Source organism: Carcharodon carcharias, chromosome 10 (assembly GCF_017639515.1).
Source record: "Carcharodon carcharias isolate sCarCar2 chromosome 10, sCarCar2.pri, whole genome shotgun sequence".
In the NCBI taxonomy this organism is placed as follows: Eukaryota; Metazoa; Chordata; class Chondrichthyes; order Lamniformes; family Lamnidae; genus Carcharodon; species Carcharodon carcharias.
The window spans coordinates 70,118,621-70,132,808 of record NC_054476.1 but is presented as its reverse complement, the minus strand read 5'-3'; the positions used below and the strand labels follow the sequence as shown (position 1 = coordinate 70,132,808).

General features: G+C 42.3%; 1 protein-coding gene across 3 annotated transcripts in view; it reads left to right on the top strand.

Moving 5' to 3' along the window:
• LOC121282922 (mitochondrial glutamate carrier 1-like) overlaps positions 1-14,188 on the top strand; it is a 118,401-nt gene that overhangs the window by 62,008 nt on the left and 42,205 nt on the right. For 2 of the 3 annotated variants that reach the window (XM_041196735.1, XM_041196734.1), the window contains one exon: positions 6,397-6,452. In XM_041196735.1, coding sequence (XP_041052669.1) covers positions 6,397-6,452 — 56 coding nt within the window. Of the gene's footprint in view, positions 1-6,396; positions 6,453-14,188 lie in introns of those variants that run through there. The other variant, XM_041196736.1, reaches the window with a different exon arrangement.

Below are 14,188 nucleotides of genomic sequence, written 5' to 3'. Positions count from 1 at the left end.
GGGAGCAGTGTGCGAAAGAGCGCACTTTGACAGATGGGGAATCCCTATGCTTCCTGTCGGGCAGGCTGCTGGATGGGCCTTAATTGGCCCGCCCACTCAAAATGGCGACGGGCCCTGTTTCGGTGACGGCGGTTGGCTGTCCACCCGCCGCTGAGCCGGTGGGGCCACCAAGGGCAAAATTCTGCCCAATAGGTTTCCACAGTGAGCCATGCAGACCAGGAAGGATCCAGGTTAAATCGATGGTCTGGGTTGTCAGCTGATCTGAGGTGGGATGAACGATCCCATGGCACTAATTGAATAGTGACAAGGGATTCGTCTCCAGTGCTCTGGCCAATATTTATCCCTCAACTCATACTACAAAAACAGATTACCCGGTCATTATCTCATTGCTGTTTGTTGGATTTGTTGCTTGCAGTTGATTGATGTGTTTGCCTACATGACAACAATGACTACTTTTCAACAGAGTTCATTGGCTGTGTAGCATTTTGATAGTCTAAAGATGTGAGGTGCTATATGAATCTTAAAACTCTCAATGGGCTTCTGTAAAATATCAATCTGTGAAGCAGATGTTAATGTTATGTTAACTGACTGAAGCTTTGGTATAAGCATGCGCTGACGATAAAACGCATTTTCAGAAAGGGAAAATTTCATAGAGAAAATTCTTCTTCCTATTTTCCTGACGTGTCCATACTGCCCTTGATTTTCTGCCTGTGTTACATTTTTCCTTGCTTGCTGTCTTGCTTCCTGTGCTCTTTTGCAGCTTCAAGCCAAGCATGAGTCAGAATTAACTTGGTTTATGTCCAAAAGATGGAACCTTTAACAGTCTAGCACTCTTTCAATACTGCATTGATATGTATACCTACATTATATGCGCAAGTAACCGTGAGTCTGAGTGTGAGGTTGGAATTACTTGTGTTCCTTGGCACTGGCAAAACCTTGGGCCTTTAACTTTGAATACATAAAAACAGCAGCAAAATACTTCAGTGCCATCCTGATGGAGTCGTGCACTGTCAGTGGCCTCGACTTTAGGGTGAAAAGTTAAACTGACTGCTTGCTAAGGTGGACATAAAAACCCTAGGGCACTATTTCAAAGAAGGGCATTGGAATCCTCCCTGGTGTCCTGTTAATATTTATCTCTCAATTAACCTCTCTCAAACAGATTATCAGGTCATTACCACATTGCTGTTTGTGGGAGCTTGCTGTGTGCAAGTTTCCTACATTATAACAGTGACTAAGTAGGATAGAGGAGCAAACAGATCTGAGGTACAGATAAATAAATTATTAGAAGTAAATATACAAGCTAACAAGGCCATATAAAGCAAACAAAGTATTCAAGCTCATTTCTAGAGGGACTTGTCATAATCCTTGACCAGACCCCCAACGTTTTAGTAAGGTTCAGTTAGGGACAGTTGGCAGATAAAGTTTGAGATTCAAGACATTTACTATTAGAATAAAGCCACAAGCTTCCGCTGGTTTTGCACAAAACTAAACTTTACTTTACAAGGTTGGAAAGATGAAACAATTTATATATCTTATACACTAACATTCAGGGTTGATATGAGGTACATGTAAATTAACAAGCAAACTGTAGTCAAACACAGTACACCCAGATGTGACCAAGACAGAGTTCACGGATTCCTCAATAACCTACCCAAGTGCCAGTAAACACTGAGTCATCCAATCTCATTGAAACTCTGTCCCTCTCCCGAGGAATTCCAGTCTTCACCTTCACAAATTTAACCTGGGAATTCTCTACAAAAGTTTCTCAAACTTGGATGGCATCAACGACGGCCCTCCTCGCAATCTTGCCTCCTCAGATTCCATTCCCCTGGATTTCCAAGTACGCAAGCACCAACTCGCAAGCGTAACTTTAGCACTTTGCCCACACTGAACAGAGCCCCAAAAGCGGGACCTTTGTCCCATCAGTCTGCGGCACAGAGTCACCAACCTCTGCTTTCTTGGATCTTCAGGGCTTCTTCTGAGCACTCCCCAATTGCCAGGGCTTCTCATGTGTTTGGAACCTGTTTCTCTGCTCTCTTTTTAACTGAACTGGGAATTTTTCCTGTCCCTGTCTCTTTTCCGTGACTTTCCTTTTGGCACCTCTTCCTGTCCCCTGCTTGTGACACTAGCTGGCAATGGTGCTCTGCTCCCAGTCACCTGATCCAGGTTTTTGTGCTATTTTTCATCTCTGCGCCGGCATGCTAGGCCCATACTTGGCCCAAAGAACTTACACTGCCAAACTGCGCATGTGCAGCCTGCTCCCAGTCTGCATGTGCACGGAAAATCCGAGGTTGGTCAGGACTTGAAGTTCCTGACCTCTGCTCTCAATGTTAAGCTAAGTTTAACTTTCATAACAAAGTGAATTGGAAAACTGTGAAACTATGTTAAACTTATATACAATCTCAGTTGGACTGTGAGTTTTGTGCACAGTTCTAGTCTCCATTGAATATAAAGAGGAGAGGGTGTGATAAAATTTCATAAGGACGATACCAGACCTGAGAAGATATGCATTATAACAGTGACTACGTTTAGAAAAAACTTAATTGGCTGTAAAAGTGCTTTGGGATAGCCTGAGGCTGTGAAGTTGCTATATAAATGCAAGTCTTTTTAACTTACTAGGAAGGCCTGAACAGGCTGCCACTTTTTTCAATAGAAAAGAGAGGGCCAAAGGATGACCTGATTGAAGGTTTGAGGTTTCATAGGGTGGATTTGGAGAAGATGTTTCTACTTGCGGTGGAGATCAAAACTAGGGGAATGAAAATAAGATGACCACCAATAAACCCAATAGAGAATTAAGGAGAAAATTATTTGCCCAAAGAATAGTAATAATGTGGAACTAGTTGCCACAAAGTATAGTTGAGGCAAATAGAATAGGTACATTAAAGGAGAAGCTTCATAAGGAAGAAAGCACCAAGACACATAGGTATGTGCTGGTTCCACTCAGAAAGAGCAGGTGCAGCTTAATTAGTGCTTAATCTATCAAGCTTTTCCAAATTGTAAACTACCAGGTTATTGCCAGCTGGCTTTAAGCCTGTTAGTCACCTCAACCCTGATGTGAAGGGTTGAAGCAGATAAAACCTGGGTTAGATTTCTGAACCACATGAGAGTGAAAGCACGTGCAAGTTCTAAAGATTTTTACTCAATTTAAAGTTGAAGAACCTCTTAATGTGGATGTTATTCATGACCTACAGTGATAGGGAGAAACGGGAGATGGTTGCTGAGCTTGTATTGACACTAAATCCAGCACTGGCATTTGGACCACATCATCTGCTTTGCCTGCCAGTATCTAAAGTGCATTTATACTAACTCCCTTCTCCAGTAGATGTTTTGTTTTAACTTGCATCCTCTTCTACCCCAGCTTTTGGTCTCCTCTGTGTAGGCAACCAGTTTCAAGTCTAAAGCTATACACCTGCTGTGAGATCTAAGTCAGTGCAGCAGTGCCATGCAGACACATGATAACTGCATTACATACACAATTAGTGTTGTAGAACCAATATGCACTTGTCTGCACTTACTAATGAAAGTCTGTACATTCAAAACCTTTTACATTTCATTGAGGTCACCCCATGTGATCAGTTATATCAATTTTGCTACCAGCTACACAGCTCCTGGTACCTGCTTGTGCTGCTTTGTCCAAGGATCAAACTATGCACCCCCCACACCCCCCTAAAGAAAGAATGGTAACAGGAAGTGATGCTGAATGAATGCCATTTACTGGTTGATAAACATCATCAATGGACCACGAATTGTGAATTGGAGAAACCTTGATCTCATGGACACCCATTGTCCACTCCTCCATCACCCCCTATACCTCAACCCCCTCCCGCGTCACCTTCCCATGCAACCACCCCTTACTTCCCCTCTCCTCACCGTCCAAGGGCCCAAACACTCCTTTCAAGTGAAGCAGCATTTCATTTGCACTTCCCTTAATTTAGTCTACTGCATTCGCTGCTCCCAATGTGGTTTCCTCTACATTGGAGAGACCAAACGCAGACTGGGTGACTGCTTTGCGGAACACCTTCGGTCTGTCTGCAAGCATGACCCAGACCTCCCTGTCGCTTGCCATTTCAACATTCCACCCTGCTCTCATGCCCACATGTCCATCCTTGGCCTGCTGCATTGTTCTAGTGAAGCTCAACGCAAACTGGAGGAACAGCACCTCATCTTCCGACCGCGCACTTTACAGCCTTCCAGACTGAATATTGAGTTCAATAATTTTAGATCATCAACTCTCTCCTCCATCCCCACCCCCTTTCTGATCCCCCTTTTTTCCAATAATTTATATAGATTTTTCTTTTCCCACCTATTTCCATTATTTTTAAATGTATTTCCATCCATTGTTTTATCTTTGTCTTTTAGCCTATTTGAATCCCTTCCCCCACCCCACCCCCACTAGGGCTATCTGTACCTTTATTATCATATTCCTTAGATAATATCACCAGCTTCAACACCTCTTTGTCCTTTTGTTTATGACATCTTTTGGTTATCTCCACTTATCACTGGCCCTCTATCCAGCTCTACTTGTCCCAACCCCCCTTAAACCAGCTTATATTTCACCTCTTTTCTATTTTTCCTCAGTTCTGTTGAAGAGTCATACGGATTCAAAATGTTAACTGTGTTCCTCTCTGCAGATGCTGTCAGACCTGCTGAGTTTTTCCAAGTATTTTTGTTTTTGTTTTGGATTTCCAGCATCTGCAGTTTTTTGCTTTTATTTTTGCTTTCATCTCACAAGGCTGGGAATTACCTGCCCCAGTGCACAAATGGGTTTGATCTTCGAGAGCAGCAGGAAACATGTTGCGGGAAGGATACTGAGGAATAAATTTGGGTAGAAGAGTGCTGAGGTGGATGGTAGGGAGAAGTAGGGTTGCACCATCTTGAAGGAAGAGAAGAGGACCAGAAATTGGAGAAGGGAGTAGGAACAGTAAATGAGGCACAGCAGCATGAGAGAAAGGAGCATAGCCAAGAAGAACCCTACTACATTGCACCTGTAACACAATCCAAAATAACAAAAGAACAATTGCACCAAGGAAAAATCATCTAAGTTTCCCAAGTTATAAAAGAAGCCTCCCTTTTTGAGCTCCATGCACCTGAAAGAGGAAATGTTAACTGGTTTTACTGGCATTTGATTGCTAGCCAATGACTTCTCATGGAAAGTACCCATCTGTGGACGTTGGGGGAGGGTAGATGTGATGGCCTCAGTAACAGGAATGGGCTTGCATATGCCAAACATACTTGCACAGGAAATAACCACTGCTGCAGAACCAAACTGTAGAATAAACCGGCACCATCAGAATAGAAGGGAAAGGTAATTATGAAGCAATTACATTAATTCTAATGAAAGGTCACCAATCTGAAATGCTAACTCTGTTTTTGCTGTCCACAAATGCTGCGTAACCTGCTGAGTATTTACAGCATTTTCTGTTCTTCATTTCCAACATTTGCAGTATTTTCCTTGTGTAATTGTAAAGCGATGTAGAAAGGTACTCCTTGTAGTGTATTTGGTATGCTGCAGCTTTTTAACTACTAAGGATCATTAAATCTTTAGTGTAAAGACGGTTGGGAAAACGGGAAGCTATTCAACTGGCCAACAGCCGCCTAATCAGATAAGTCAGTTGAGAGATGAAGAAGTGGACAGAACCAGGCTACAGTCTTAAAAAACAAAAAAAAAACACAAGCCTTGGATGACATGAAAATGATGCTGCCATAGAATGGTTGGCTATGGGTTTATAATTTCAGCTGTGCATGTGTAGAAGAGGCACCTAATCCAAATTAGAAACTTGTTCCTGAGAAGAGAAGCTGAAGAACACTGTGCAGCCTCTCTTGTTAAAAAAGCTGGATGCTAGATAGGCTGCCCTAGAAAATGGCTCTGGCGAAGCAAGGGGAGGAATCCTGGTGGGGGACAGGGCAGGAAAGTAGAGCAATATCTATGGTCACAAAGAAAAAGATCCATTGCAGTCCATTAGGCGCAGAGTGACAAATAAGAGAAAGGAACTTGGAGAGAATCAAAAAATAAAGAGTAGGAAGTCATAATGACACACTGACTACTTAACCAGCCTTGGTATTTGAAGGAAATCACATGCTTAGAGCTCTCCTTGTCCAATGATTTATATATATTTATTGGTGATTACATTTTACATGGTGGACAGATAAAACCTACCACTATTAACTGTAGTGAAATTATTAATGTGAGAATGGAGAATACGTTTTCAATTTCATCACAAATAATAATTTGATGAAATTGTGCAGTATCTGTCTTTTGCTGTAATAGATTACGCGAGTAACTACAGGAGATGCTGTTTAACAGATATCTTTTGAAATTGAGACAGCCTGTGTTTTTCCTTTCCCAAGTCTATACTTGCTGAAGAGAAAGTTGTAATTCTCTTGATTTTCTTTCAGGTCTGACTGCCTTATTAAGACAATCCGATCCGATGGCTATTTTGGGATGTATCGAGGTAGGCGTTTTAAAATTTTCTGTTTTCATGTTGTTCCAATTATTAGATTGCAGTGCAATTTCTATCGAGTGAAACATTTTAACTCCTTACCTTTCTATGTTTAGCCAAGTTAGTAAGAAATTACCTTGTGTTTTGAGATCATACCCTCTGCCATTGTAGTTGCTTAGAAAATCCTAGGGCCCCAGTCAAGCTTTCTGTGGGGAATGGAGCAAAGATTGACGTCTAATCAGCTTCGATGCCCCAGGTGCCTAGGCACCTTCTTGGTGCTTCACCTGTGGCCAATATTCATGCACGATCCTTGACTCTGAACATTGGCAAGCTGCACAATTCTGTGGTAGTCACATCCACACACAACTCCCCTGGTATCATCAAATCAGTGGTCAACCTTTTTTTTAATATAGTACCTCTAAAGTAGTAAAATGTCCTCAGGTGCTTTACAGGAGTGTTTTCAAACAAAAATTCCCCAACTCTGACAAAAGGTCATCAAGCTGAAACATTTGTCTGGATTTTCCTCTCTAGCTTGCGAAATGACAGTCAAGCCCTTTTGCAGCTTCCGAAATGTACATCTGACTCATGACTGACTTTGCCTGGGATTTTTGTTTTTCCAAGCAAAGGGTGGGATCCAGGTGTGGTTTGGGAGCCGCACTGTAGAGTGGGAGGAGTGTGGGTGTGGAGGCGAGCTGGTTAGAAGGCCTACTTTGGTTCTCAGGAACAGTAGTCCAGGTCCCAACATTGTTCTTATGCCCTCTAAACGTCAACCTTCACCTCCTCATAATCTCCTCCTCCTCCTCCTCCTCCCCCCCCCCCCCCCAACCCACCCACCCACCCACCCACCACCACCACCACCACCACCACCACCACCCCCATATCGACTCTCCCAGTAACCACTATGTACAGTCCTCAGGAGCCATGCAATAACAGTGGGTGCAGGTGAAAAAAAAACTCTGAACAATCTAATAAGACTATTTAAACCTCTGTCATTGAAACTACAAAGAAAAATTCCAGCCTTTTAGAAAAAAAAGTTTTAATCCCTTAAGTGGCCATTAAGTTGTTTTAACAAATAACCATGTATTCTGGAACTACATCAAAGGCAGATTTTGTTATTATAACTTCTTAAAATTGTCAATCATTTCCTTAAGGAATTGTGTCAGAAGAGCTGTGGACCCATAGCCTTTGGAATTCTGAAAAGCATTCATAATGGTCACGGTTATCAGAACATTAGCTTTTAGCTCTAGACTCACTGCAATTGAATGAACAGTTGGTGCCTTTTCTGTTTCAAAGCAAATTGCCAATCAATGGAGTGGAGCAGATTATGCAACAGCAGGGCATTTTTCTTCAATTTAAAGGATCTCTGGACATCTTTTGACAGTTTTGAATGCATTATTACACTTTCTCCATTGGGAGAAGTACTGGGATGCACATCAACACTTACACCATGTCACTGCATTAAAAACACATCTGCATTACAACACAGCCTCTACTAGTGACATTTGAAGGTGTCAGAACCTGTCAAAATTTAACACTTACCTGCCAGAATGTTCTCGACTCCTCAGCAAATTCTCAAACTACCCAAGGAGGTGCACTTTTTCAGACTTCCAAAACCCACACCAGCATACAGAAATAGCGTGGGGAAGGAAATTCAAATTAGTATGATCCTCAAAATGGTGCCCCGGCCTCAGAAGAGGTGCACGTGCGTTTAGCACCTAGTATCTTCCTGACCTGCAAAAAGATCAGAGGAAATTAGCATGGGTAAGGAATATAGAGGAAATTTGTTTTTGGAGCCTAAAACACCCAGGTTTTTTTTATGTATATCAGGTAAAATATCAGGTTTCCCGACTTCATTCTCGCCTGCATTGAGAGATGAAAATCCGGTCCATTAACTCTTTTTCTCTCTTCATTGTGAATGTCTGATCTGCTGAGCATTTCCAGCATTTTCTGTTTCTATTTTAAAATTTCCCCTTAAATTAATCTATGGTCTTCACCTCAGTCTCTACATGTGGCATCGAGTTCCATATTCTCATCACTTTTTGAGTGAAGACATTTCCCTTTGATTCCTTATTAGATTTATTAGTGACTATCTTATATTTACGGCTCCTAGTTTTGGACTCCACCACAAACATCGAGTTATGCAGCATGGTATTTGTACCATATTTATTTTCTAACCAGTTTTTGCTTAGCTGCCCAGCAGCATAATTGCTGCATTTGGCTTCAGCATCCCTCTGCAACAGAGAGGAAAAAGCAACCAGGCTTTCTGACCCTGTACAATATCCATTGATGCCTGCTGGAAAGATTATTCAGGTGTCATTAGGTAAGAACCAAATTGGGTTTGGCTGCTTTGCCTCGCACAAATGAATAGGTGGCCAGTACTGGCTATCTTTCTCGGGGTCATACATGAAACATACCCACATTGGCAAGATGCTAGGTGAATGGTGGAACTGTACCCTTGTACCCATGGAACTGTATTTTAGCTTTCACTTTTAGAAGTTTGGAAAGAAGTAAACCAGAAAAAAGTAGAAAATAAAATTGTTTGTACCTTTCTCTGATGGAGGTTCTGAACTCCTTGCATTAAAGAGTAAATTCTTTAGGAATATAATGTGGGTAGGAATGACATAATTCAAAAAGTCTAGATAATTTTTCTTGTAGAATTGTTTCTGTCCTATACTAATCATCGACATATATGAGCTGATCTGTGTGAGGATTCATTGTCTGTGCAAAGTAGGTTTTCAGAGGGGATGCACACACAGCTGACAGGAAGTTTATAATGCTGCTACATGCTAGCTTCAGTATCAAAGGAATGGAATTGAAGTTGTAATATTCCAGTAAACTCAAGGGTTTGTTTGCCCTTGCATACCTGAATTCACTGGAATACATTCTGGATGAAGGGAGGACACAGAGGGCCATAATGAGGACACTCGTCCCAGAAAAGAGTGATCCAAAACATGTGGCTCGAATTTGTGGATGGAATGAATGCTGTCAGCAAAGTCCAGAGGACTGGGATCCAAATAAGGATGAAAATACCAGCTGCCACAGTAAGACTACACAAATATATCTCATACTAAGTAGTTTCCACTGTAGTCATGCCACAAAATATTTCCTGATTATCTGTGACTGTGTGACCATGGTGCATCATCCCTCCCTGATGTCTCTTGAATGCTTAGCGTGACTTCCTCCAATACCTCTCATCCAATATCCAGCTTGATAGAACTGTTTTCACTCCAGTCCACACATACACGTGCAGTTATGACTCAAGCATCAGTTGCTTCTAATGGAACTCTTCAGTTATTACTGATGAAGACATCCAGTTTCTATTCTTTGCCCCTCCATTGCCTCATCCACATATTGCCATTTGGCAATATCATCTGAAGATGTTAGATCAGATTCCACATGTATACTGGTGACATAAAGCTGTACCCCTGCACTGCCTCGATGTTGTTAGACTGATATCCAGTCTATGATAAATCTTCCAGCTAGACATTGGGAAGATCCAAGCCTTCATCTTTGGCCTCCACCAAAACTTCCACACACGTGCCATTGATTTCATCTTCTTCTCTGACTGCTAGACCTTGGGATGAGAGCACACTGGCAAGGCCAACATTTGTTGCTTATCCATCATTGCCCTTGAGAAGGTGAGCCGCCGTCTTGAGCCATTGCAGCCCATCTGGTGTAGGTGCTGTTAGGAAGGGATTTCCAGGAACTTGACCTATTGCTAGTGAAGGACCGGCGATATATTTCCAAGTGGCTTGGAGGAGTACTTGCTGGTGATGGTGATGTACCCATACATCTACTGTCCTTGTCTGTCTAGGCGCTAGAGGTTGCAGGCCTGGAAGGTGCAGTTGTAGGAACCTTGGTGAGTTGCAGCGCATCTTGTAGGTGGTACACACTGTTGCCACTGTGTTGGGTGAGGAATGAGTGTTTAAAGTGTTGGATGGATGCTGGTCAAGCGGACTGGATTGACCTGGATTGTGTCGAGCTTCTTGAATGTTGTTGGAGCCGCACTCATCCAGGCAAGTGGAGAGTATTCCATCACATTCCTGACTTGTGCTTTGTAGATGGTGGACAGGCTTTGGGGAGTCAGGAGGTGTATTACACTCCACAGAATTCCCAGTCTTTAAACTGCTCTTGTAGTTAAATCCCAAGATGAGCTCTGATCCCATAATCTTCAACACAAATACTGCTTACTTTCAACTTTGTAACATCATCTACCTCTGTCCCTACCTCAGAATATATTCTGCTGAAACCCTCATTTGGATCTCTTGTCACATGCAGGCTGCTGTTCCAGTGCTGCTCTTGCCAACCTCCTGACTTCTACCCTCCATCAACTTCAACTCATGCCCATATCCTATTCTGCATTAAGTTCTGTTCACACATCACCCCTTTCCTTACCAACCTAGATTAGCTGCTAGTCCCCCTACTGCCATTTAAATTTAAAGCTTTGATCCCTGTGTCTAAAATGTTTCATGTCCTTGTGTCCTTCTTCTTTGTTGTCTCCTTCAGCACTACATTCCATGCATTTGATTGTTTACCATGGATGAAAACAGTTGCACAAACATAAATTGCCACTTGCAATTGAAGTTGTTGTTGCATTGAAACTCTTTAAGGATTCTTAGAAGAATCTATGTCAAGTTCTTCACACCCTAGCCGCTATGATGGTACTTGTGTATCACGTTATATAAGCTTGAAATTTGCATCATTGCAAGACCCTGCTAACAGAGCAAGATGGAGCATAATAAAAGCCAAGCTGATTTATATTAGAAGAAAGCCTTGCAATTTCAAGTTCTTGACTCCCTTGGAAGGACTCTGCTGAATAAGGGGAATGCCAGGCTGATTCCTAGGATACCAGGATTGTCGTATGAGGAGAGATTGGGCAGACTAGGCCGGTATTCACTGGCGTTTAGAAGAATGAGAGGGGATCTCATTAAAACATATAAAATCCTGACAGCGATGGGCAAACTGGATGCAGGGCCGATATTTCCAATGGATGGGGGGCCTAGAACAAGGGGTCACAGTCTCAGGATATGGGGTAGGCCATTTAGGACTGAGATGAGGAGAAACTTTACTCAGCAGGTGGTGGACTTATAGAATTCTCTACTACAGAAGGCTGTGGAGGCCAAGTCACTGAATATGTTTAAGAAGGAAATAGATTTCTGGACTCTAAAGGCGTCAAGGGGTATGGGGAGAGTGCAGGAGTACGGCGTTGAGATAGCGGATCAGCCATGATCATACTGAATGGTGGAGCAGGCTCGAAGGGCTGGAATGACCTACTCCCTGCTCCTATTTTCTGTATTGCTATGTAATGTGAAGGTGGAAGGTTCCATCAATTTCAGGCTAGTGCTTAAGATGCTTTCTTCACTCACTTGCTCACTGGCACATACAAGCAAAAAATATCAAACGTGCTGTCATGCAATGACTGCATTAATGGGTTGCTTGCAGTATATGTTCTTTTACTGCTTTGTAGGCCTGGCAAGCACCTGCTAATCGTCCCAGTGGTCAGGAACAAACCATTGCATCTTGCATCATTTCAGATCAACTGTTTCAAGTACCAGCCCAGCTACAGTGCATGTGTAAGGTGGTAGCAGATGAGGAGCAGGAGGTTGCTGTAGCTTAATTCCTTCCACAAATGCACTGCTTAGAGATTTGGTCCCCTCAAGGATTGCTCATAAAAGATTGAGGACTCTTTGAGTAAGATTGTCTACAAAAATCAATTGAGTCTATCTGTAAAATGCCTTGCCAGGTATGGCTAGACATGTGGAGGAATTTATTAGTGGCTTTTCTGCAGTACTGATGGAGGAAAGCTTTACTGGAGTAAAGTCTAATAAAGGATGTGAGCCAATTCCATTGGAATCTGAAGCTATGCCCCTGGTGAGATGATCTCAAGCACATTGGCTTTGTTTTTCTTGAATGTCCACACTGTTGCTACAGAGACCTTGGGTTGCAATCTTTTTTTTGCGGCTTCACCGTGCTGGAGGATCAGACCATTGGCACCAGTGAGCTTTTTTGGATCCCTGTCTCAAGGTCTGCTCCTACTCATGTCAATGAGCATGCAGAGGTGTGAACATGCCCAGCATCAGATACATCACTGAAGCAGCCATAACTGAGGCTGCAGTCGCTCAAGATAATGCCATACCTGCAAGGGATAGCATATGTGCCTCATGAGAAAGTTCTGAAAAATATCAAACTTGGTATTTAAGTCAGCATGCTGAAATGGACTGAATTGTGATTGTATGATCAGAGGCAGGATCGATCTGAAGGGCAGATGTTCTGGACTGAAGATTTGCAGGGTTTAGCATTTAAATGAGTGTTTTCAATATTTTCATAAATGACCTGGACAAGGGTATAAGTAGCTTCATCGCCTATTTTAGTACCATCCAGAAAACCCTGATTGTTTAATCCAGTGGAGGATGGAGACTTGGAGTGTTTGGGGAGAAGGTAATGTAATAGTAATGTCACTGGACTAGTAATCCAGAGGGGCACAAGTGCAAATCCCACCACAGCAGCTGGGAGAATTTAAATTAATAACAATTAATAAAGCCTGGAATTGAAAGCTAGTCTCAGTATGGTGACCATGGAACTACCATCAATTGTTGTGGAAAAAAAAACTCACCTGGTTTACTAATGTCCTTTAGTGAAGGAAATTTGCCATCTGTACCTGGTCTGGCCAACATATGACTCCAGATCCACAGTAATGTGGTTGACTCTTAACTGTCCTCTGAAATAGCCTAGCAAGCCAGGATGGGTAACAAATACTGGTGTTGCCAGCGATGCCCACATCCCACAAAAGAATAAAGAAAAAAAGATGTCAGGCGAAGTTAAATGTAGAAAAGTCTAAAACCATGCACTTGGAGGTACAGAGCAGGCAGAGGCATTACAGAATGAATAGAGAAATACTGACGAGGAGAATCTGAGAATCATAGGAAGACCTAAAAACATCAAAACAATATCTAGCTATTATTGAAAATGCTACCAAGTTGCACAAAAAGAAAAATGGAGCAGATCAAAGGAAGTTATCTTGCCCCTGCACTAAGCATCAGTCAGGCCTCACCTAATGTATTTTGTGCAGCTGTGGAAATCAATTATAGGAAGGATGTAGTTGGGCCTTAGTAGGTACAAAGAAAGCTTGCTAAGATAGTGGGAGTACATGGTAATGGCAAACTGAAGATTAAGACCTAAGCGCATCACCGAAGATCTGGGACTCTTTTTGAGGAGGAGGTGACAAAAGGTAGCAATTATTAAGACTCGAGGATATAGATGAAATAGATGGCTCAGATATGCATCTACGTCCCTGCTGAACCAAAATCTGTGGAGGCAACTGTTCTCCATCGTTGATATGTAGTTCTGGTGGGCCTTTTGAAATGATTAGTAGCAAAATAACTTGTGATCAATCACATTTGTGCCAGCTGATATCTTTGTATACGCATTTGTTGCCCTTGATACTCTGAAATCCTGTACAAGAGGAGCAGTGAAAGCAATTCTCGAAGCTTGCAGTGGATTTCAGAGCAAACTGGAATGAATAGTGCAGCTTTAAAGCATCACATCTCATTAAGCGGGAACATTGCAGGACTGGACAAGAAAAAAAACTTTTCAGCTGATTGGCAATTAGCAATATGTTTCCATTAAATTTCATTGAGAAATGAAGCTCTCGCACATTCTGTGAATAAAAGCAGGCATCTGGGAGGCAACTCAACAGCAATATTGTATAGTTTTTAGAGTGGCTAGAAATTTTCTGTTTCCGGCTCAAC